This window comes from Thermothelomyces heterothallicus (genome assembly GCF_042370625.1).
Source record: "Thermothelomyces heterothallicus CBS 202.75 unplaced genomic scaffold P884_scaffold_15, whole genome shotgun sequence".
NCBI classification, from domain to species: domain Eukaryota; kingdom Fungi; phylum Ascomycota; class Sordariomycetes; order Sordariales; family Chaetomiaceae; genus Thermothelomyces; species Thermothelomyces heterothallicus.
Window position 1 is genome coordinate 62,667 of NW_027192576.1, and position 21,888 is coordinate 84,554.

At 54.3% G+C, this 21,888-nt stretch overlaps 8 protein-coding genes across 8 annotated transcripts; 4 read left to right on the plus strand and 4 right to left on the minus strand.

The window, feature by feature from the left end:
• Positions 1-654: 654 nt before the first annotated feature.
• On the minus strand, positions 655-2,201 carry P884DRAFT_33550 (uncharacterized protein). The gene is made up of 5 exons (XM_069445842.1): positions 2,200-2,201; positions 1,825-2,148; positions 1,707-1,726; positions 1,115-1,573; positions 655-1,049 (listed from the first exon to the last, which is right to left on the minus strand). The coding sequence occupies exons 2-5, from the start codon at positions 2,007-2,009 to the stop codon at positions 754-756; spliced, it is 960 nt and encodes a 319-aa protein (XP_069296520.1). The 5' UTR covers positions 2,010-2,148; positions 2,200-2,201; the 3' UTR covers positions 655-753.
• Positions 2,202-4,471, minus strand: P884DRAFT_33549 (6-phosphofructo-2-kinase-domain-containing protein). The gene is made up of 7 exons (XM_069445841.1): positions 4,319-4,471; positions 4,056-4,247; positions 3,962-3,997; positions 3,646-3,910; positions 3,502-3,582; positions 2,836-3,438; positions 2,202-2,766 (listed from the first exon to the last, which is right to left on the minus strand). The coding sequence occupies exons 1-7, from the start codon at positions 4,330-4,332 to the stop codon at positions 2,344-2,346; spliced, it is 1,614 nt and encodes a 537-aa protein (XP_069296521.1). The 5' UTR covers positions 4,333-4,471; the 3' UTR covers positions 2,202-2,343.
• Positions 4,472-5,770: 1,299 nt separating this feature from the next.
• Positions 5,771-7,551, plus strand: P884DRAFT_33610 (eukaryotic porin/Tom40). The gene is made up of 5 exons (XM_069445843.1): positions 5,771-6,138; positions 6,246-6,330; positions 6,421-6,499; positions 6,559-7,203; positions 7,256-7,551. The coding sequence occupies exons 1-5, from the start codon at positions 5,994-5,996 to the stop codon at positions 7,361-7,363; spliced, it is 1,062 nt and encodes a 353-aa protein (XP_069296522.1). The 5' UTR covers positions 5,771-5,993; the 3' UTR covers positions 7,364-7,551.
• Positions 7,552-8,277: 726 nt separating this feature from the next.
• On the minus strand, positions 8,278-10,693 carry P884DRAFT_309350 (ubiquitin carboxyl-terminal hydrolase-domain-containing protein; the record flags this gene model as incomplete). The annotated part of the gene is made up of 3 exons (XM_069445167.1): positions 8,278-9,871; positions 9,947-10,601; positions 10,658-10,693. The coding sequence occupies 3 exons, from the start codon at positions 10,691-10,693 to the stop codon at positions 8,589-8,591; spliced, it is 1,974 nt and encodes a 657-aa protein (XP_069296523.1). The 3' UTR covers positions 8,278-8,588.
• A 3,296-nt stretch (positions 10,694-13,989) lies between these two features.
• Positions 13,990-15,745, plus strand: P884DRAFT_225858 (acyl-CoA dehydrogenase/oxidase). The gene is made up of 4 exons (XM_069439631.1): positions 13,990-14,149; positions 14,226-14,302; positions 14,369-14,795; positions 14,857-15,745. The coding sequence occupies exons 1-4, from the start codon at positions 14,126-14,128 to the stop codon at positions 15,679-15,681; spliced, it is 1,353 nt and encodes a 450-aa protein (XP_069296524.1). The 5' UTR covers positions 13,990-14,125; the 3' UTR covers positions 15,682-15,745.
• Positions 15,746-16,199: 454 nt separating this feature from the next.
• On the plus strand, positions 16,200-17,235 carry P884DRAFT_260879 (Spo12 family-domain-containing protein). Its single transcript, XM_069441503.1, has 3 exons — positions 16,200-16,432; positions 16,499-16,585; positions 16,698-17,235. Exons 1-3 carry the CDS (start codon positions 16,272-16,274, stop codon positions 16,831-16,833), a joined length of 384 nt encoding a protein of 127 aa, XP_069296525.1. The 5' UTR covers positions 16,200-16,271; the 3' UTR covers positions 16,834-17,235.
• On the minus strand, positions 17,236-18,875 carry P884DRAFT_285769 (putative GTP-binding protein). Its single transcript, XM_069443783.1, has 6 exons — positions 18,710-18,875; positions 18,612-18,640; positions 18,539-18,553; positions 18,440-18,464; positions 17,955-18,386; positions 17,236-17,891 (listed from the first exon to the last, which is right to left on the minus strand). The coding sequence occupies exons 1-6, from the start codon at positions 18,736-18,738 to the stop codon at positions 17,306-17,308; spliced, it is 1,116 nt and encodes a 371-aa protein (XP_069296526.1). The 5' UTR covers positions 18,739-18,875; the 3' UTR covers positions 17,236-17,305.
• A 1,555-nt stretch (positions 18,876-20,430) lies between these two features.
• On the plus strand, positions 20,431-21,154 carry P884DRAFT_260883 (uncharacterized protein; the record flags this gene model as incomplete). The annotated part of the gene is made up of 1 exon (XM_069441504.1): positions 20,431-21,154. One exon carries the CDS (start codon positions 20,434-20,436, stop codon positions 21,058-21,060), a length of 627 nt encoding a protein of 208 aa, XP_069296527.1. The 3' UTR covers positions 21,061-21,154.
• Between the last annotated feature and the right edge of the window lie 734 nt (positions 21,155-21,888).

Below are 21,888 nucleotides of genomic sequence, written 5' to 3' on the forward strand. Positions count from 1 at the left end.
GCGACTACCCACAATCAACGCACGCCTTTGACGCCTTTCAGCCGCATTCCTGCCTCGCCGACCAACTCTTTTCAGGGATTGCCGGCATCGAAGCGTGGTGTTGCGAGTTGGTTGTCTCTTGCGGTAGACATGGCAATTGGCAGGGGTTTGGCTGTTTGCTGGACCCTGCTCCGCGCTGGGACCCCTCCACTCAGCGCGTTGGCTTAGTTACCCACTTCAGCTGAACCCTTGCAAACTGCTCGACTCTTGGCGCGCGGTCTCTCGGGAAGCAGATCCGAGGCACGCAGGAAAGAGGTGGAAATGAAGGAGATACAGCACAGTCGAGGGTGCCCGAGTTATCAGTAGCATCACTTTATCCCACGGACACGTCTCGAGGGGCTCGTGAATTCGACGGAAGATGCTTTGATGCATGGTTCTTGTTGCTCCTGCCTCCCCAAGAAAACGGCCCACGTTCGTGACTCGGACGGGCAAGCGATTGACAGCGATCCGCCTCGAACTTCGCTGCACACAAAAGCGTGATCGGCGATCATCGACGCAAGGAGGGTTTTGGGGCATATCTTAGTGGAGTGTACTGAGTACAGATTACGTCCACGACCCAGGAAATCTGGGACGCCAGCCACCATTCCCAAGTCCAGCGCTGCATGGCTCGCTGGTTTGACGCGTCGCGCGTTCACTGACAGTCCCACATCATCGACCGAGACATTTCTGCGAGCGCCCCGTCATAGCAAAGTCACGCCGAGATGCGCCTTCTCCTCAATGGCGGAAAGCCCGGCATTCCCTCCTCCACCACCCGATAAAATCCTGCGTCGAGACATCAATGCCGAGCTCCTTGAGCGCCTTGGTGCTGAGGTGGCAGTCGTAGGGGCGCTGGACGCTGGAGTTGGGGTCGTTCCCCTCGGTATTCGGCACGATCCGATCGATCGGCACGCCCATGATCTCGCCAAAGAGCTGGCAAATCTCGTACTTGGTGTACTTGTCCTCACTCGAGAATTGTAGCACCCTAGGCAGCGACGCCTTGTCGGCTTCGCCCAAGTAGCGAACAGCCACATCTGACGGAGACCAAGTTAGCCCAGACCTTCCAGCGCCGAGAAAGAGGCCCAAGTGTGAAACGTACCGTAGCAAACCCTTGCCACGTCCTCCGTGTTGGTAGGGTACCTTATTGCCCAATGGTCCATCTTCACCTGGCCAGTCTTGCCCCCCTTCCCCAGTACCACATCCATCAGGCAGTTCACCGCGCTCTCCTCGTTCCTGCCCCCCTCGACCTCGCCGTACAGGACCGGGACCCTCAGCACCACTCCAAAGCCGTCCTTCCCGGCATCCCGGAAGGCGCCGAGCACGGCACCCTCCCCGTCAAGCTTCGTTTGCCCGTACAGGTTCGTCGGGCCCGTCGCGGCGTCGGCCTCGTACGGCGCCTCGCCAGGGCGGCCGGGAAAGACGTAGTCGGTCGAAATGTAGATCAGCAGGATGTCTCGTCGCGCGCAGTGCTGCGCCAGCGTGCGCGAGGCCTCGATGTTGAGGACGCGGGTGCCGGAAGGGTCCTTGTCGACTTTGTCCGGGTAGCGGTTCGCAGCGCCTGTTTTGACCGGGATGTGACGCGTTGTTAATGAGAACGAGTTTCTAAATCCCTCCCTCCCCCTTTTTTTTAACCCCAAGGGAAATGGGGGGTTACGTTCAGGCGCAAAATGGGACAGAAGGGGGAGGCGTACAGTGTATTACTACCTGTGGTCTGGTTTTGTTGTCGATGGTTAGGAACCTTGCGAGACAGCAACAGCCGGGAAAAAAAAATTGGGGGGGGGGGGGTTAAGCAGGCTTTGGTGCACGTACTTGACTGCTTCAATGGCGTTCTCAATCTCGGCGCCATTGGCGAGGTCGACCTTGAGGATGTTGACGCCGTCTGCTCTTGAGAAACCGGTGCCCTTGGCGGTCCAGTCGTGGAAGGCGAAGGCCTTAACAACCTGCCGGCCGAGGAAGCCTGTGGCTCCCGTAATGAGAGCTACTTTGCCAGACATCGTTCGGACGTTCGAATTGCGTGGTTTCCATACAGGAAGCCAAACGAGTCTCTTTTAAGGTTCTCTTCTCGGAAACTCTCTCCTCTCCCCACCCCCCACTGCGGAGGTTCTAGAATGCATCGACGTCATCGCCCAGCATCTATTGGAGGGTTAGGGATATTCGTGGAACTTGGCAATAGGAGTGGCCTACGGGGAGCATCACGGGCAGGACCTCGGGAAACTTGTGCTTCCGTTGACTGCACCGCAGCGAGACCGCGAAACGCGACCTTGCTAACTTTGTTGCGGTGCTCTTCCTAGGTTGCCCATTCTCATCATACTACTTAATCAACTTCCCTCAATCCTCATCAGCCACTTTGTCAGACACCATCTCTTTCGCGTTGTTGACAATTTTTTCAGGGGGACGCGCGGCAGCGGCTTCGGCAGACTCTGAATTGCTCATGTCCGGGATTGGCGGGAGCTGAGTGCTAGTGTCGTTGGGTACGGGGATTCGGATATCCTCCGGCGACCCGGGAATTGTCTTTGGATCGAGACCGGGAATGTGAATGCGTTTAGCCTCATTCTGATAGGCCGCCGGAATGATCTCGATGATCTCGTCTCGCGGGAATTTCAGCTTGGGAATGTCCATGGTACTGCAATGCATCAGATACGCGTACAAGACGCGCAAGACGCTCTCGTGCGCAATGATCAAGAGATCGTTCTGCTCGCGCTCCAGCTCTAGAATGATAGGCTCTAGCCTGACTGCAAGGTCGTGGTATGACTGTCTTGAGTTAGCCCTGCATCTTTCCGGGCTAATAGAACAGCAAAAGAGACGCAAAGTTCAGCATACCTCTGCGCGCGGATACCGATGGTGATAAGGATCCAGTTCGTGTTTCTCTACCTCTTCAGGGTACTTGAGGCGAATTTCGCGCTCTGACAGTTTCTCGCAAACGCCAGGGTTGATCTGGCTCATCTGAGATCGCGGCCGAACCTTGTAACCCCTCTGACGCAGCGGTTCGGCAGTTTGCATAGTACGGTGTCGCGTGGATGTCCACACCGTCAGCGGCCGCAACGGCACATCGGGGTCGCCCCGATCGATGGCCGCCTGGCGCTCCTGCTCTCGGTGTCGGAGGAGTGTCTCCGTCATTTTCTCCGCATAAATTATGCCTTCCTCTGAGAGCGGAGCATCCGCCTTGTACGAGTCCTCGTCGGTCGCGGGGCCGGCGCGGACAAAGAAGGTCGTACGAAACTTGATGTGCAGGTTGGTCAAGTAAAAGACGATTCTGTGAGACAGGTAGTTGAAGCTGACATTGTTATAGAAGAACGCCTGTCCAGCATTGATCATCTTGACGTAGTTGAGCTCATCTTCGTTCATCGTTTCGAACACCGGAATCTTGGTCTCGATCCGCCTGAGGTAGTGTCTGGCCGCCTCATCGGGATCCATGCCGTGGAACTGAGAACGTTAGTGGTAATAACCCTTGATTCCTTCTCACGGTGTAACGGAGCGGAGACTCACGTCGGGTGACGAGATCTTGACATTGCGCGCATTCTCTTGGAGGATTTCCTGATCGTCGACGTAGGATTCGATGAAGAGTGTCTACCGGCGTCCTGTCAGTACTAAACCCTCAAGTGACAACAGAGGGGGGGAGGAAAAACCCACCTGAACATCATGCTTGGCGAATTCCTTTGCTAGAGCTCGGCGGCCGCTCGCAGTGGGGTTGACAGCATCGTAGATGGCGACCTGCCCGTTCTCGTGGTTCAGCCAGGCGTAGATGTCCTCTCTGCACTTTTTAAGAATTTTTTGGCGGAGCATCAGGGAGGCCGGGGACGCGTTAGGGAAGAAGTAGTCCTCAGGAACGAGACCGCCCTCGACTGTGGCGCGGCGATAGTCGCCCAGATGGAAGATGCGAGTCTTGACACCAAGCCTACAGCGGATGAGTACCTGTGGCATTCCGGAGAGCAGGGACGGTACTGACCACGAAAGATAGCGAGCCATTGAGACACAGATGTGTCTGGACACTGATTTAGCTTGAACGCCTCTGTGTAATATTCGTCGGGGGGGTTCCTCACGTCTTTCCGCGGGCGGGAAGGCCGACCATGACGATGGCGATCCGCCCTGAGTGGAACAGCCTGCCAGACATAGTGCTGTACAGCTGTGCCGGCGCCAAGTTGCCCTGATCATCGGGAACATCATGGATACCGTCAATAAAAGTCGAGCTCTTGCGTCGATATCGCGGCGCGCTGGCTGCGATCTTAGCGGTCCTACAACCGTCAGCGGCGGGTTGATCTAAACACTTCCTCGTCTCATGAGGTTCGATGATGGGGTGGATTACAGCAGCGTATCCATGACGGGCGATGCCTGAGCCAGACAGGTTGCGGAATCAGTGAGATACGAGCTGGAGTCGGTGAGGATTCGATTGTTTTGTATCACCAATCCCAAGGGTGGGAGCTGCAGAAGGACAGTAACTTCGGACCGCTCACAGATCGATCGATCGGACCGTACTAGTGGCGACGATAAAAGCGAACCAAAAGAAGCAGCGGCCGCAATGCTCGTCTTTCAGGAAGTGATGGCGATGTGCTATAACTTGAGAACGTATGTGAGGATGCGAGATAAAAAGCCTCAGTAATGGCAAGCAGGATTGCCCCTATAGTCGGTCTCGCCCGCCAGCTGAGTGCTGGCACTGACACGCCTGGTGCACGAGACTGGGTACCAGGTGTTAAGGTACAGTTTTTAGCACGATCCCCTTTCAGACTGACAAGGTTTAGCACTTTGCCTGAGAATCGTAATCTCGAGGGCTGCTAAGACCAAGGACAAGGCAAACCGGATGGGCTCTGAAATACACGTTAATGCCGGCTTCAGGAATGTATGTGTTGGCTGAGGTTCGGGTTCGACCGGGGCAAATCGGCCGTGCTCCAGTAAGTTGCTCCGGACGGATTACATGCGGTGCCGTTTTCGTGTGGAGACCAACCATGCTGAGGGCATGTGGGGACCTTAGCGTACGGGATAACGGATCTGTACGGCCGTACATAGTACTTGTAGTTAGTCATACGGGCCGACAGAAGACAATGGTGGTGTATGTATTCCGTACCCATTTCATACCTACCTTACCTTATACCATCTTAGTTTTGAAGCTACGAATCCACACTCAACAAGGAATTAGGCAATAAACTTCTGAGCTCTTGTTGTGAGGTCGGTTAATTCGGACAACTCGCTGCTGTGTTCTCAAAGTACGAAGTTCCGCAGTCCTAAGGTAGCTGCTGTGTACTAGTAGTGTAAAGCACCTAACCTGCTTATTAGCTGAACTCAGCTAGATTGAGGTAGCCATATCAAGCCGGAAAGCATCGACTTGTGCTTGGCAGACACCTGTTGAGCAATACGCACCCGTTGTGGATGGTGCTGTATCCCCAGGGCTGTCAGATATTGACCTTTCTGGTAGTTCATACGAGCGCAGACGTTCTTGTAACGTTATGTACATACGGTATTCCGTACATGCCTTCATCAAGTGTCAAAGGGTCATGGTAGTCACCGTTGCTATTCTCACGCCGCTTGACTCCTGGACACCGGTATTTACCTACCTTACCAATGAACTCTTGGTATGCGAATTGCATGCTTGTACGGAATACGGATTACAGTACTTGTAATGAATCCCAACTCCTTGGATCCTGGAGGCACCTTGGCAAGTGGCCCGCCGGCCCGCCCCACAGGCGAGCGCATGGACCATGCAAACCAGGCTGGCGTCCTCTGGATCGGACCGTGAAATTTTTGGACCAGCTTCAAGTTCCGTTCTTTGTAACAGCGAAACAGCAGCCCCGGCTCAAGTGTCCCCGACATCGAGAGCCAACCCCCCGTCGATCGCGCCGGAAAATACATGCAAGTCGGCAAAGAGAATTAGATCTTCTTGCTGTCGGTTACTGGCCTAGACCACCGCTTGATCACGCGAACTCCTCACGACACAGCATTGAAGCGACCCGCGCACTGCCGCGACCCAAACTGCTATCACCATAGCCATGGCGTCCACTTCCGATGCGCCGCTCGCGTTCTTGCGCAAAAACCCCGTGTTTTCCGGTCTCTCAGATGTTTATAACGCCTTTCAAGAAAAGAGGGAGAAGTTGGGATTGCCGAATCCCGGGTTAGTAGAGAACGTCGCCAAGGGTACGTCACAGACGGGCACGATCCAGCCCCCAGAGAAGAACATAGGGTTGTTGCCGCTGGCTCCGGAGTCTTATATTTCTTCTAAACACTGCTAACTAATCTGGCAGAGGTCCAGCGCGATGTTCTCACCACGAACCTGATGTTCTCCGGTCTCCGGGCCGACCTCACAAAGGCCTTCAGCTTCAACCCCTTGTATGTGTTTTTCGCAGATAGCGGAGGAATCGCACCTCGACTCCCGCCGTGTCATTCCCAACTTCTTGTACATTGCTGATGGGAGCCAAGATTCCAAGTATCTCACCAGTTCGCTATGGGCGAGCGGTTGAGTCCCTACACATTCGCCGCTCTCTACGGTACTAGCAAGGTATGCAGCCTTTTTACTCGCGAGGACATCAGGATGTCGCCTATCTAACAACCATTCAGGTGTTTGCGCAAGGCAACATTGATGACCAGGGCTCGCTTTCGGCCACGTTCAACTGGAGATGGAACAATTCCTTCGTTACGAAGTCGCGCTTCCAGATCGCACCTGGCGCCACTGGCCAAGACATGGCCCAGTTCGAGAACGAGTACCTCGGCCGGGATTTCACCGCTACACTGAAGGCACTCAACCCCTCCTTCCTTGAGGGTGGTTTGACCGGCATCTTCGTTGGCCAATACCTCCAGTCCGTTACACCTAAGCTCGCGCTCGGTTTGGAGGCCGTCTGGCAGCGCGCCGGCCTTACCCAGGGCCCGGACACCGCTGTTTCTTACGTTGCACGGTACAAGGCCGAGAATTTTATTGCCAGTGCCCAGTTGCAGGCACAGGGTGCCCTCAACGCTTCCTACTGGCAGCGTTTGTCGGACAAGGTCCAGGCTGGTGTTGACATGACCCTTTCTGTCGCCCCCAGTGGCGCCATGATGGGCGGCCTTACCAAGGAGGGCATCACCACCTTTGGTGCCAAGTACGACTTCAGAATGTCGACTTTCCGTGCCCAGATTGATTCCAAGGGCAAGCTGAGCTGCCTGCTCGAGAAGCGGGTGGCTGCCCCCGTCATGATGACCTTCGCCGCCGATGTGGATCACTTCACTGTAAGCGAGGCTTCTCCGGCCTTGAGGAGTCCCAGGCTAACCTCCTGAACAGCAACAAGCAAAGATTGGCGTTGGTATTTCCATTGAGGCCGGTGGCGAGGAGCTTCAAGAGCACCAGGACGCTACGGGCGCTCAGCCTCCTCCCAACATCCCCTTCTAAATGACCACGCCATTGTAACTGGCAGCACGACAAGACTCCAAGCTGTTCCGCACTCAGCCACCCCATCTTGTTCCGCTCCGCCTAGCCACCTTCCTATCGATCGCCTAATATTTGCCGAATCGGCTCTCTGGCTACCAACAGGGATATGTCGCCCTGCCCGCCGTCTCTCGCTCTCTCTCTCTCTGTCCTTCTTCTCATCGCCGCGTTCTGGTTGCCTTGGCAGGCGGTAGCAAACAGCACATGGTTCCTCGGAAACGGGTCGGCCCTACGTCTTGCATATCTGGCTTGTCACGAACGATAGATCTTCTCCCATTCTTCAGATTAGTCCCGCAACGGATGCCTGTCTGGGGAACAGGTCACCGGCCAAGGGGCAAATCAAACCTGTATTATAGAGTTGTGTGTTTGGGAAGGGGAAAGAGGACGGTTCTCTCGCGGTTCCGGACGCGGTAGTGGGCAGAAAGAGCTGAGATGTTTGTCAGAAGGGGACCGGGAGTCCGGAGAATGTCCGGCGGACTGACTTGCGTTCCACCCTTGGCCGCCTCCTTTCTCGAACCTAGCACTGGCGGCCCACGCTGTAGATATTACTGGCACGAACGAGATGTAAAAATAGCACATGCACACTAGTTAAACGCAGACTGCGAAACTCGGCCTCTGGCATCGCTAGTTGACTGTGTGATATGCGAGGATATGGTTTCTGCGCCTCTTTATACATGATCGTATCATTTCATGAATTAGACGGGGGAGGATCACGCACATCGCGGCCCCTTGAACTCTATGTATGGGGGTTCTATATATCTACATGGTTTCTATTCGCTGACCTTCAGCGTCTCAATACATAATTAGCTCTTCCAGCGCTGCCAGACCCACGCTGTCCCTCACATTGGGCGCTTCCAGAGTCCCATGTCAGCACAATAACAGCGCCAACTACCAGGTTGGCTGCCCTTTTAGACCTTCCATTGCTATCCCAGAGACTTGTTTTCCTGGTATCACTGGCACAATGCAAACAACCCATCTAACCACCGGCCAATGCGCTGTTCTGCCTTGCCCTGCCCGGTTACAAACCAACGCCCAGTGCTTGAAACCCAGACTATCGCCGAATGCATTCGCTGCCTTGCGATCCACATGAACCTGAGATCCGAATAGAAAAAAAAAAAAAACACCGTCCCTAGCACTCTAGAAACCCGTCCGCTTAGGTCGTCAACCGCCCCCATATTCGCTGCTGCGCTCACATCACGAGACACTCGCGGTCAGGCACCCCCTCCTTTTCTTTACCCGCGTTTTTGGCCTTCCCTTTCCCTTTCTCCTTTTTCTCCTCCCGGTCGCGGGTTTTGGATTTGTTCCTGGCCCTCTCCTCCTTTTTGTTCTGGTCGAAGGGATGCTGGTGAAGGGTGAGATGCTGCTCCTTGTCTTTGTCCTTTCCACCGGCAGCTTCCTCTCCGTCTGCCGCGAGCCCCCCCTGTTCGATTGCTGATGCTTCTGAATTTGCCGCAGTACCGTTGGAGCCGCTGTCCCTGCTCTGTCTGCCAAAGCCGAATCTCGACATGGTAAGGCTTATTCGGCCCTCGCCTGCTTGGCTCGTGGGTCGAGACTTGCTAGCGCCAGTCTTGAACATCGCCGCTGCCCGCGAAAGCCGCGCCCCGGTACTCTCTTCCTGGGGAGTGGCGATCGGCGAGACGGCCTCGGAACTGACGGCAGAGTTGACATGCAGTGGGGGCTCAGAGAACGTGATGCTGCCGGATCGCGAGCTGTTTATTTGATTGGCAAGTGAGCGCAGGTCGTCTTCGAAACTTAACCGCTGAGGCCGTTCAATTTCGGAACTGAGACGAATACGTGGGGCGGTGTGGGCGAGAGTCGCTGCCGGATCGAAATAGCCACTAGCCGACCTCGAGATTTGGCCCGCATCGGACACCGCTTCGACGCTCGGTGTCCCGGGGCCAGTTGTTGTTGATTCAACGTAGCATGGAGGTTCTGTAACAGATCCATCGGTCGATGCGCTTGTTACGTCCACCATCGGCACGATCTGGTAGATCAAGACGTAGGGCATTTCTTCCTGGCGCCGCAGACGCTCCTGAATGTCGTCTACGGGCTCGACCCGCTTCTCGACCGCCAGGTCGTCAAACCTGACCCATTGGGGTTCTTCGTAATCCGGAGGTGGGTCATGATCGTGCCTCCTGTTATCCGTTAAAAGTTTGGGCGCGACCCGAGCGTAGGCGATGTAATGCCCGCTGTGAATTGATTCGCCTCGGTGACAGATGGCTGACTGCAAAACTAACTTGTACCCTTGACTTAGGCCGTTGGGGTCTTGGCCTTCTTTGGCATCGTCAACAACCATAAAGTGCGGGAGGCGGAGGCTATCGGGAATATCGATGAAAGTGTTTAGTCGGATAGGCACGCCATTCTCTGTCATGGTGTATCTTTTCAGGCAGATGGCGACGACAGGGCGCTGGTTGAAATGCCGAGCAAGCTCCATGTCGCTGCTCGGGGCGCTGCTTGAGCTCGCATTCCACGCTGCGAGAGGGGGAGTGAAGACGGCGTCAGCCTCCAAGCTATCAACCAAGAGCACAACAGCACACAAGGACTCACGTATCAGTCGGTAGAACTGCCAAGCCGGAATTGTCACCGCTTTAACCACATTTGATCCCGTCCGCCTGGCTCGCTGAAGAAGACTGCTTGTTTCAGGGTCTGTGGCGCGGCCATTCGAATCTTTCCCATCCACCACAAAGCGCTGTATGATGCTCGTTGACCTCGTCCTGGAGGATGCGACGGCATCGGACATCGAGGCGGAGACTGGTGATTGCACAATCTCTCCGTGAGTTGTCCACCGCCGCTGTAGCTGCGTGTTTTCCTTTTCGGCACGCGGAGTCTCGTCCCCATCTGCAGGGACCATCCGGATCGTGTTCTCCGGACTCAGTGCCGGCTTATCAGCGGCCTTATTTTCCTCGAGACTATCGCGTAGAACGTCAACCTTGTTGTTGAAGTATGCCTCCATGCAGTCCTCGAGTTTGATGCCCTTTCCTTCAGGATCGGGAGGTACTGGGAGGTTGAGGCACCTCTCATGGACGACCTTGTGATCATCGGCATCCCCTTTTCCTTGATGGAACAGGTCCACTTGAAGGGCGAGGAGGGGTAATTGAAGTGCATCAGCAATGAAGGCAAATGCTTCGGAAGTGTCCTGTTGCTCAAGAAGCGCGGCGTCTTTCCAGCCACACTCGGCTAAGGCAAGCTGTATGTGTTCCGTCTGCGAGAGCTCCGGTCAGCATGGAGCGGTAAGTAAAAGGAGGGAGCGCGTCGAACCATATCGGTGTGAATCAGCTTGCCGCTTCTGAGCATGTTGACCCATAACCTCAGCAAAGCGGCCAGCTTCCTTTGGGGCTCTCCTTCCAAGTCATTCTTCAGCATAGACTCGAATGCTGTAAGGTGGGCGAACATGGCGAACAGCAAAGAGTCGAGATAACACGTTACGTTCCCCCTGTTCTCGGCGCCGAGCATTTCGACACTGGGGTCGTATGGCTGTATTATCCCCGAAAACGCCTGCTGCTGGAGCTGAAGAAGCTCCACGGCCTTCTCGACGTTTCCCTTCGCGTAGCCTGAACGAAGCGATAGTCGGATGATGTCCTTGGTGACGGTGTGGTAGCCGAGTTCCTCCAAGCGCTTGGATATGACCTCAACCTGTGTATGGTATTAATATCGCGACACTGGACTGCCAATTTTCTCCGCGCCCGTACCTTCGCCGATTCTTTTTCTACCTCTTCCTTTTCCCTCTGCGACTGTTTTCCAGAATCCGACCTGAAGATAGAAAGCCATGATTCGGTAGTCAGCGGCCGTACCTAGCGAACTGTTAGCGAGGAGAATTCCTGTTTCTTGGTAAAAAAGAAGAGGGAAGGTGGTCTGGTAGGTTTCGTCCACGCACTTTACCGCCATCTTCGGATGACTTATTGCGGCGATGGCCGTTCTTCTCCCGTACGCTGCGAAACTTCTTCGGCATGAGGGAGCTGGCCGCCTTCATCATCTCCATCCTCGCTAATGACGGGTCATTGAATGGATAGACAACCCAAGGCGCAGCCCTCCAAGTCACGACATGAAGATGCGTAGGCGGCACGGAGGCATGATCCAAAGATTCAGGGTGGTCTCGCGATTTGGGCCCAATGGCAAGACAGCTGATCGGAAAAAGAACAATACAATAGATATGAATCCTGGACGGTTGTCGGAAAGCAAGAGACGACGAGCAACGAAGCCCAGTGTTGGGAAATCAAGTCCGCCTTAAGAGTGGGGAGCTGAACCTAATTCTGGCACGCCTGGGTGTTGCAAGAGGGGCGGGTATGAGGGGCACGTAAGGCAAGCTCGCGAGATATAGGCGGGACGGCCGTGGTTTGCAGGCTGCAAGCAGACAAGATCTCGTTAAGTGATCTTTCGAAGCCTGTTTGTGTCAACGTGCGTCAGGGCAGCGTCGGGCCGTCTAGAGTTCATCGCTAGCGACGAGCGCGTGGGAGGTCAAATGCGACGGTTTCGCGAACAACGGGGGGAAGCTCCGGCCAGTGATCAGGCAAGGACGCGCAGCCAACGAAATTGGGACCGGGCAAGGAGGGGCCCCGAGGACGTGGTCTGCCACGACTCCGCCACGCCAATGGAACGTGGAAGCGCCCGCCCCAACAGAAAACGGGGTGCCAAATGGGTGGACATAACTTGTTGCTTTCCTTTCCAAACATCGAAAGGAGCCAGATTTTCCGTACTCTGTCCTGATCATGATGACTCTTCTTCTTTGAAATACCTATTTTCCCTCGCTTTATTATCGGTCTTCTTCCTTCGACTCTGGTATTCTTAAAACCTCTCTGTTGTTCGCTTATCTGATTCCTTTCAACATTTTGCATCAATACTAGTAGGCCAACGTGGTCATTTGCCTGAGAAGTCACCCCTGTAGAGGGGCCCGGAGAAACTACGAGCTTAGGCACTTCGAGTTCATGTCCTGACCTCAACACATGACTGACCCTTTCGAGTAGGGAATAGTCATATTCTCCCACCGGATTCGCAGGATTACAATTTGGTTATTTGTCGCATGGCGTCTCACGGATTATGCCTGGGTGAAATATGTTGCGTCCAGGACGCAAGGAGGGGTATTTCCAGTGTCTCCGTAGATACGGAGGACGTCCCTGGATACCCTCATAAGTAATCCGTACAGTAGATAATAAGTAGGTGGGTGTTTGATGAGCGTATGTACTGTACGGATTACATACATCCATACGTAGCCCACCAGGCACCTCGACGTAAATCTGCACAAGCTGTCAGTGCTTCGTTATCCGTACACCCTGTTCGTCCTCTCAAGGTTGCATCAAACTTAACCACGTTTCGATTTTGAAGCTGCAGTGCGTTCCTTCACCTGCGCCCCACACCCCTCCCTCTTCCCTCCCCGCCAGTGACTCCCAAGGCCACGCGCTCCGCACCTGTTATTGGGTCTGGGGCCAGGCTGACGTCCGCGATGACTTTCAGCGTTGTACTCTGGATGGGTGCTGCATCCACAATGGTGTTGTTCTTACGTCGGCTTCAGACTCGGTGGAACGAGTGGTACTCATTCGTTAGTGTTGGCGGCTTGGAACATCACGAAACGCTCGGCATGCCTCAGCCCTGGACCCTGCGGGCCGGAGGCGTCAAAGGCGACCTTACCCCTATTGGGTCGACCTCCGCTAGAGGATCCGCGGGCCCCTCCAAAGTCCGGGCCGGGTCCTTGGTTCCAGTTCGTGGTCTGGATGCTGCGTTTCGACAACGACCTCCTGGTGTGTCCACAAGTACGGATTACTTACTATAGTAAGAGCCGGCCTTGGCTACAGAATAACTAGGCTTTGTGTCCAAACTGTGTATGTACGAGTTGCATTGCAGGCTCACTTCACCTCAGCACGAGTACGCACGGGGCCAGATCGTCAGCGCAGCGCACCAGGCCGCGCAACGCTTCAATTATTCATTGGCCTCCGCAGGCAGCAAGCGAGGCAGCTAAGCAGCCTGACAGCCTGGTATGTCGCGCAGGTTGCCCAGAGATACCGAGTTGTGCGGCCGCTCCTTCCATTCTTTGCTATTATCCAACCACCGTTCAGGCTAGACTTCGCATGCAACTACCGGATACCGAGGTACGTTACTTACACTACCGATATCAGATCTCAGAGGCGCATCCCCCAACGGTAGTTTCTGGTACGGAGTAAAGAGGCTGGCAACCTGGACTCGAGAGCGAGCGTAAACCGATGAAAATTTGTTAAAACGCCGTTCTTAGAACCCTAGTCAGATATGTGCGTTATCCGCGGTCTGCTATTCCTGGGCAGCTCTGTAAAGCACGGGCACGGTAGGATGGGAGACGGAAGCACCAAATCTCTACACGGTAGGAAATTCAGGTAAGGTAACCAGTACGGATTACTTTTCCATGCGCGATCGGTGTCAACCTGGAATGGCACGTTTTCGCTGGAGGCCACGCCCGTTACAGCGCAGGTAGCGTGCTCCCAAGCACTTGGTCAAGCCACCTCCGCATTTTCGTAAGCCACACAGGGCTTGGCGCTCCGCTCCGCTAGTCGTAGCGGCGCCCACCGTAGCCCGGGGACCGATGGACCTCGGCATGGGGCGGGTAATCGCACCAGCGACGGGCGAGGGTCGCCCGAGGCATTGATTGACTCAAACAACATCATATACCCATACACCCAGGTCTCTCCTCCATTTTGAGAGCGGGTCTCAATCCATCATAGAAAAAACAGACACAAAGCAGACATCCACAATTTCACAGTCACAATGTCCGCCAAGATCCCCATTGCCGTAAGGAGAATCCCGTTCTTGTCGCCTTCACCAGATTCAGGATTCAGGTCATTGTCGGCTAATACGTGGGCTCAAGGTCCGCGATCGCGTGAGCGAGCGAGCGAAGAAGACGTTGGACATTGTTGCCAAATTTGTCGAAGAAGACTGCATTCCGTATGTCGACAGTGAACATCACACGTCTCCTTTGATGCACGTTCGTGTCTAATAATGCCTGGCCAGCGCCGATCCCGTTTTTGAAGCGCAGATTGGTGTCGGTGACGCGAGGTGGGATGCTCATCCGCCAATTCTCGAGGACCTCAAGAAGAAGGCGAGGTCCCTCGGCCTGTGGAACATGTTTTTGCCCAAGGGCCACTACAAGGAGTCCCCTGGCTGGACGAACCTCGAGTATGGCCTGATGGCCGAGTGGCTGGGAAAGTCGAGGGTCGCGTCCGAGGCGGTCAACTGTGCAGCCCCGGACACGGGCAACATGGAGGTGCTGGCTAAGTATGGCAACGATGCGCAGAAAGCCAAGTGGCTGAAGCCGCTGATGGAGGGCGAGATCCGCTCGGCATTCTTGATGACGGAGCCCCAGGTCGCCTCATCTGATGCCCGCAATATCGAGCTAAGGATGGAGCGGGACGGCGACCACTACGTCCTGAACGGACAGGTACGGGCGCAGCCTATCTTCGGGACCGTACTCACCTCGGCAGGCTGACACTGGGTGATAGAAATGGTGGTCGAGCGGGGCCGGCGACCCGCGCTGCAAGGTCTACATCGTGATGGGCAAGAGCGATCCCAACAACAAGGACCCCTACAAGCAGCAGTCCGTCATTATCGTGCCGGCAGATACCCCCGGCATCACCATCCACCGCATGCTTTCGGTGTACGGGTACGACGATGCGCCTCACGGCCACGGCCACATCAGCTTCCACAACGTCCGCGTGCCGGCGAGCAACCTCGTCCTCGGCGAGGGCCGCGGCTTCGAGATCATCCAGGGCCGGCTGGGTCCCGGGCGCATCCACCACGCGATGCGGACGATTGGCGCGGCCGAGCGGGCTCTGGAGTGGATGCTCATGCGCATCAACGACCCCCGCAAGACGACGTTCGGCAAGCAGCTGCGCGAGCACGGCGTCATCCTGGAGTGGGTCGCCAAGTCGCGCATCGAGATCGACGCGGCCCGGCTCGTCGTCCTCAACGCCGCCATCAAGATGGACGAGCAAGGGCCCAAGGCCGCGCTCACCGAGATCGCCGAGGCCAAGGTGCTCGTGCCGCAGATGGCGCTGACCGTCATCGACCGGGCAGTCCAGGCGTTCGGCGGAGCGGGTGTCAGCCAGGACACGCCGCTGGCCAGCATGTGGGCAGGCATCAGGACGTTGCGGCTGGCGGACGGGCCCGACGAGGTGCACCTGCAGCAGATGGGCCGGAACGAGAACAGGCGCGGCAAGGAGGTGGCCGCCAAGATTGCCGCGCAAAAGGCAAAGTCCGAGCAGCTGATGAAGCAGTACGGCGCAACGCGGACCGAGATCGGGTCCAACATTAAGCGATCCGCCTGAACACTAAGTGTAGCTATCGAGCTCTGACAACTCAATATACAATCTACCTCTTCTCTTTATGTTCCTTTTCCCTTTTTTTTGGGGGGAGCGGGGGAAATATGACACTGCCTATGATACTGCAGCCCTTGGTCCACCGATGTTCGGCATGCATTGCGTTGTGTATTCCGTACTGCGTATGCATTCTCTCCTTGTTGTACTCAGTACGGATTAACTAGTTTGTTTGATTTCGTCCTGTTTGGGCGTCCACCCCCTGGCCGTTTACCCGCCAAGGCACAGGGGGTGGTGGGGTTGCTGTGGGATCTTTGCCACCATGGCCCAGCCGTTGCCCGGCCGATGCTGCCTAAACCGGAAATGTGTTTTCCTACTCTTTTTTTCTGCCGCGCCCCTCGGTCATGCAACAACCACATTCCTGGAACAAAATTTAAGTCTGCCAGCAGTGCCGACCCATTTCTCATCTGTCCTTCCCACACGCAACAACTCGCAATCACAAAAACAAAAAAAAACAGCTCCCTCTCCCATCTTGCTTTCGCACGAGACAGCAAACTCTAGCCCGACTCTGGCATCCTCGCCCATACATACACCCAACAACAATGTCTTCTTCCTCTACCGTGCTCGCCGCTCGAGACGTCAACACGTCGATGCCTGCTCAAGGAAACGCCGCTTCCGAGATCGACGCAAACACCAAGCCCAACATCATGAGCATGGAGCACCACCGCCAGGTCTTCCAGTCCAAGATGGAGCAGGGGGGCGAGTACGTGACTACGACAAGCTCGCCGCAGACGATCACCCATCGCTGACATCTGCTTTTTTTTTTCAGGAACAAGACCTTTGTTTCTCCCTCGGATAACATCATGAGCCCTTGCACCGCGAAGCTGTCCGCCTTTCGCAGCAAGCAGGTCGGCAAGCACGTGCCGCCCCTCTCTCCCCTCCCTTTTCCTGTCCTATTTCTCTTCTCAGAGCCTTTCGTCGCTTTCAGGTTACAAGACGAGGAGCTAACAGATGATTGCGCGTTATAGAGTCAAGCCAAAGTCGCTCTTCGCCCAGGCGTCAGCTAAGAGACTCGAGGCCGAGGGCGTCAGCAACGGAGGCGCGCTCTTCGGCAGTAAGCCGGCTGCCGCGCCCGCACGAGATGCCAACCCCTTCGGCAACTGAGCCCCGCTATTTTGGCTCTTCCTCCCTTCTTCTTTCTTTCTTTCTTCTCCTCAGTTCGACCACCCAGTCTGCGATGTTTTCACTACACGTCGTCGGGACATGGGGCATCTCGGCTGAAGCCTAGTTCTGGTTCCTCTTAATCCCTTTTCTATTTGTTTCTTTTGTTCCGTTTCTTTTGATTTCGCATAGAAGGACGATCGGGCTGTCGAGGGAAGGAGGAAACGATATGGTTGGTCTACCACGGTGGCGTTTCGGATGTTCTCCTGTTTCCGTTTTTGTTCTTGTCTTGTAATTGATATGGGAACCTCTTGTTATTGGGGGGGCCGGGACGAGGCTTGTTACGACTGGGCATGACAGCTGGCAAACATAGGCAAAACGAATGAAATATCGCTATCATCACCAAGTTCTTCATTCCGCACAAACATGGATGTTGGGTCGGGTGAATAATCGTTCATTTCCATCTTCACCGGAACTACGCTTTCCACCCGCTGACGATGTACACGACGTCCTCGTCTGCAACCACATGCCCTAACCCTACCCTCTGGGGGACATGCCTCGCGCTGGCGCCCCAGACCAAGGCGTACTTGAACGTGTCCTTGAGCGAGCGGTGGATGCGGTCGCAGACGTCCTCGATGGTGCTGTTGTTCCGCACGATGAGGGCCTCGTTGAAGTCCGGGTCGACGCCTTTGCGCTTGGTGTAGATGCGGATCAGGTTTAGTTCCTTCCAGCAGCGATCGACGACGTCCTGAATGCCCAGGTCTAGCTCGCAGCTCATGACCACCGTGTTCGGCTCCCGCGCCAGCTTATCGAGGAATTCGATCGAGACGCTGTCGATCTTGTTGTAGACGTACAGGCACTTGATGTACTTGCGGTGGTCCTTCATGATGACGTCGATCAAGTCGTCGACCGTGCAGTTCTCGTCGCGCACAAGCACCTCGCAGTTGAGAAGCTTGTAGTCCCGGAGGATATTCATGATCATCTTCTCGTCAAGGCCCTTGGGTGGCGACTGGAAGGTGATCTTCATGCCGCCGGCTTTCTTGGGCTTGAGGTAGATGTTCCTGCGATTGGCATGTGAGACAGAGTGCTCGCCAAGGGATGGATTCAGTCATGGCCAGGCTTACGGTGGCTCGCGATTCAGCCGGATCCCTACTGCCTCCAATTCGGCTTCCAACAACGCCCTCTGCTCTGCCCTCTTTGTCGCATCGAGGACCATGAGAATGAGATCGCTAGTCTTTGCCGCCGAGATAACCTGCCGCCCTCTCCCTTTGCCTTCCGCCGCACCTTCGATGATTCCAGGCAAGTCGAGCAGCTGGATCTCGGCTCCGCCATATTCGAGTACACCAGGGATGGCGGTCAGGGTTGTGAAGGCGTAAGAGGCGACCTCAGACTTGGTCTTGGTCACCTTGGAGAGAAACGTCGACTTGCCCACGGACGGGAACCCAACTAGAGCTATCCGTGCATCACCGCTCTTGCTCACGTCGAAGCCCGTGCCTCCACCGCCCCCTGATCCAGGTCCTGGTTCCAGCAACTGAGCGCGAAGGCGAGCAAGCTTTCTTCATGCCATTAGCCCTTAGTCAAAGAAAGGCGGCACTGGTCACTTACTCACCCTTTTAACAGACCCAAATGATACTCTAGCGTAGCTGTGTCAGCAAGACTGTCCCAAAACCAGCTCTCCGGTTCGAGGCAAACGCAAAGCCGTGCGTACCAGTTGCCTTATTTTCTGTAACACATGTTAGCCGAGAATCTCAATGAACCGGGATGCTGGCAATGGAACACACTTTGGGTCCTCCTCATCTCCTCCTCGATCCTGTACATGTCAGTACTTGAGGTTCCATTACTGGTACATGTATTCGGACTCGAGCAGACATGCACCTACTCCTTGATCTTCTCCGTAATGTTCACCATCTTGAATATTCAGGGCGAGGTTGCCCTAGTAGGTCTCAGTAGGTCCTAATCGGTGATGGGAAAGGAACGAATATCAGAGGCCAATATCAGACGGGCTTGGGACTTGTAGCTCGATGAATCCTAGCAGTAGATGGGAACCCCACGTTTTGAGGTGGCAGAATTCCGAAGGGGCAGGCGGGGCACCGCCGGCAGGAATCGTTCCGGATACCTCACCGCTTTCAGGGACCCGCCGGAATCCAGCGGGTGGGTGCATACATCTTGGTTAAGTCCGGATTACGTACACTACGGATTACAGGTTGGTAAAGTTACCTGCAGTACATGCCCAGACGCTCAGTTCTTAGGTGACCTGACCAAACCCCTTGTACTTGAGCTGACCAAACCCCCTGTTAAGCGAGCTCGCTTAAGCTGACCTGACCAGACCAAAACTTCCCACAAGCTCAAATTTTTTAGACTGGTCAGGTCAACTTTGACCCTCCCTACAATTCTTAAAGAATATAATTAAATACTTTATAATAAATTCTAAATCGATTAATTTTAATAAGTCTTTTAAATCTAATTTTAAATTAATTTGAAATTGGTTTAGAACCAGTTTAGAATTAATTTAGGAAGTAATTAGAATCAATTCTAGAATAAAGCTCTAAAAACTAAGTAAATTATATATTAGATAAGATTATATAATCTATAATGAAAATTAATTTAGAATCGATTTAGAACCAATTCTATATTTTTTAGAATATTGGTCAGATCAGCTTAAGCGAGCTCGCTTAACAGGGGGTTTGGTCAGCTCAAGTACAAGGGGTTTGGTCAGGTCACCTATATACACCCCAGACGCTAACTGTTCCCGTCACAGCTTGTTGGATCCCGTGTGTACGGAGTAATCCGTACCGCGAATGAAATCCGTACGCAGTACTATACATACACTAAAGTTGCACGCCTGGCGATTGCCTGCGCTGCAACGCGGTGTCGCCTCTGCAGCAGTAAGTGCAGCAGCCAAATGGTAGCTAGACAGATTGTAATATCCGCCTAACTGCTCAACGAGGCACTGTAGCTATTAATAGGGGATTGGTCGAATGAATTTATGGCTCAGGACCAGCTTAACGTTAGTTATCAAAGAATGGGAGCGACATAGATGGCGAGACCTCGGACTGTCTGTCTCATATAACTGGGATAGTACAATGAAACGGTGGAGAAACCTCCACATCGTTCGTCGCTGGTAATTCGGGCTGAAGGAAGGCATGGGTTACCACCTGGTATCTAATTAAGGCACTCTGCAGGCACCGACTAGGTTCTCAGACCACAGCCTCAGGTTTACGGCTGACAACCCACTCAATAAACCCATCACATTCTTGCCGTTTACTTCAAGGCTCGCTACCTACCCCGCACTTGTAACCATCTCATTCCTGAGATCGAACGAGTACTTTTCCTCTGCTCTAAGGTACGCGGACCTTACAGGCGCTATTACATCAATTAAACATTTGAACCGACCTTTTCTGTAGACGGGGTTCCTTTCTCCGTCTCCCTGTCTTAAACACCGCGGTGCTCTCCGAGCCCCAGTTATACCGAGAGCCTCGCAGAAGCTACGCTGATGGTCCCTCATGGCTGATCACGGCCACGTATGCTATCATGCCGTTAGACATTTAAGCTTGGCTTAGAGCTCGAATTGCTAACGATTCCTAATATCCTGTGTATTAGCTTATGCTAGGCAGCCTAGCTCGAGACCCAGATCTGGAGACCTGCTCACACCGGCACGATATACTCGCAATAGCTGCTGAAGCTGACGAAGCGCTCCCTGTTCCTATGACGCTATACCACTGGTGTCCACCAACCGTCCACGCAACGACTACGGTTGTCTTGTCTCCACGTCTTTTGTCGATGGTCAAAGGCTTTACCTTTTTAGGAACATTCTTTCTGGGAGACGAACTCGATATGTCGGAGATGCTTACCAGACTTCTCACGGAACGAGGTGGAAATCCGGAACCAACGTCTTACGTACTTACAGGTCTGATAGCCGAGCTTGCTACACCAGGCCAAGGGACATTTATGCATTTCTTCTCCTTCCCTGTATTTAGCAATAACCCATCTCATCTCTTCGGCGATGGCCTCTTCCCAGTGTGGAAGTGGGTTAAGCCCGAAAGCATTTACCGGAAGACGGGCTTTTGGGAGGCAGATCTAGCTACAGTTCTAGACCACGGGGAATGGAATGCAGGTAAAGACCTTGTGTTATTGTCAGGAGGGGTGGCTGAAGAAACATTGGGAATTATAGTAGCTGGAGACCGGAAGTTTCCAGGCCTCGGGCCGCTCTTAGCTATGCTCCGTACGTAGTTTTGCCGGGACATTTCTATATTACTTTTCTCGTAGATTCTGCTTCACGGTGTGTTCGAGTGTGATTAGGCTGAGGACTGGTGGTGGAAGAAGGAAATAGATCGAGACTGGGTATAATATTAGAAATCTCAATCTGTACCTACTTATATTATCCAGAGGCTCGTGGCTTTCACGACTGCTATATACCGTCTCTCCACGCAGTTTTTGACGCCCTCCCCTCCTACAAGCAAACCCGGTGTCGAGTCATACAGCACTATCGCGCCGTTGCCTGGCAGCCTAGGGCCTAGGCTACGCTGCCACTGAGGCCCTCGGACGCGAATTTGAAACGCTGTCTATTGACAATCCACCACATGCCACCGACTGACGTGGTCGGAGACCATGCAACGAGAAGATTCATGTAACTCGAGTGAGTATGCCTGTCATCGTTCTCTCACTCTACCTACATATAGCCTCAATGGGGGGACAGTCCGCAGCTGATACGCCGTCGTCCTTGTACAGAGTTCATTCCCACTACAATTCGCATCTTGAAGTAATTAGCCTGATTAAGATCTTGGAGGCGATTCACGCACAGCGAAGCGAGATGCGCGATATAATCAACGAAAGACGAAATATGATTTGCGAACTACGTGATGTGGTCAACCGGCAGCAAGACGCGATCCAAGAACTACAACGCCAACTGGCAGATGCCAAACCCCAATTGGCAGATACCAAGACCTAGCTGTGAGAAGAGCCAAGACAAGCGCGAGAACAAATCGATGCCGCGGTATATGACCCGGCTCTCCTGGCTTCGAGCCAACTAATTAAGTGTAAGGGCATCGTACGCAGAGG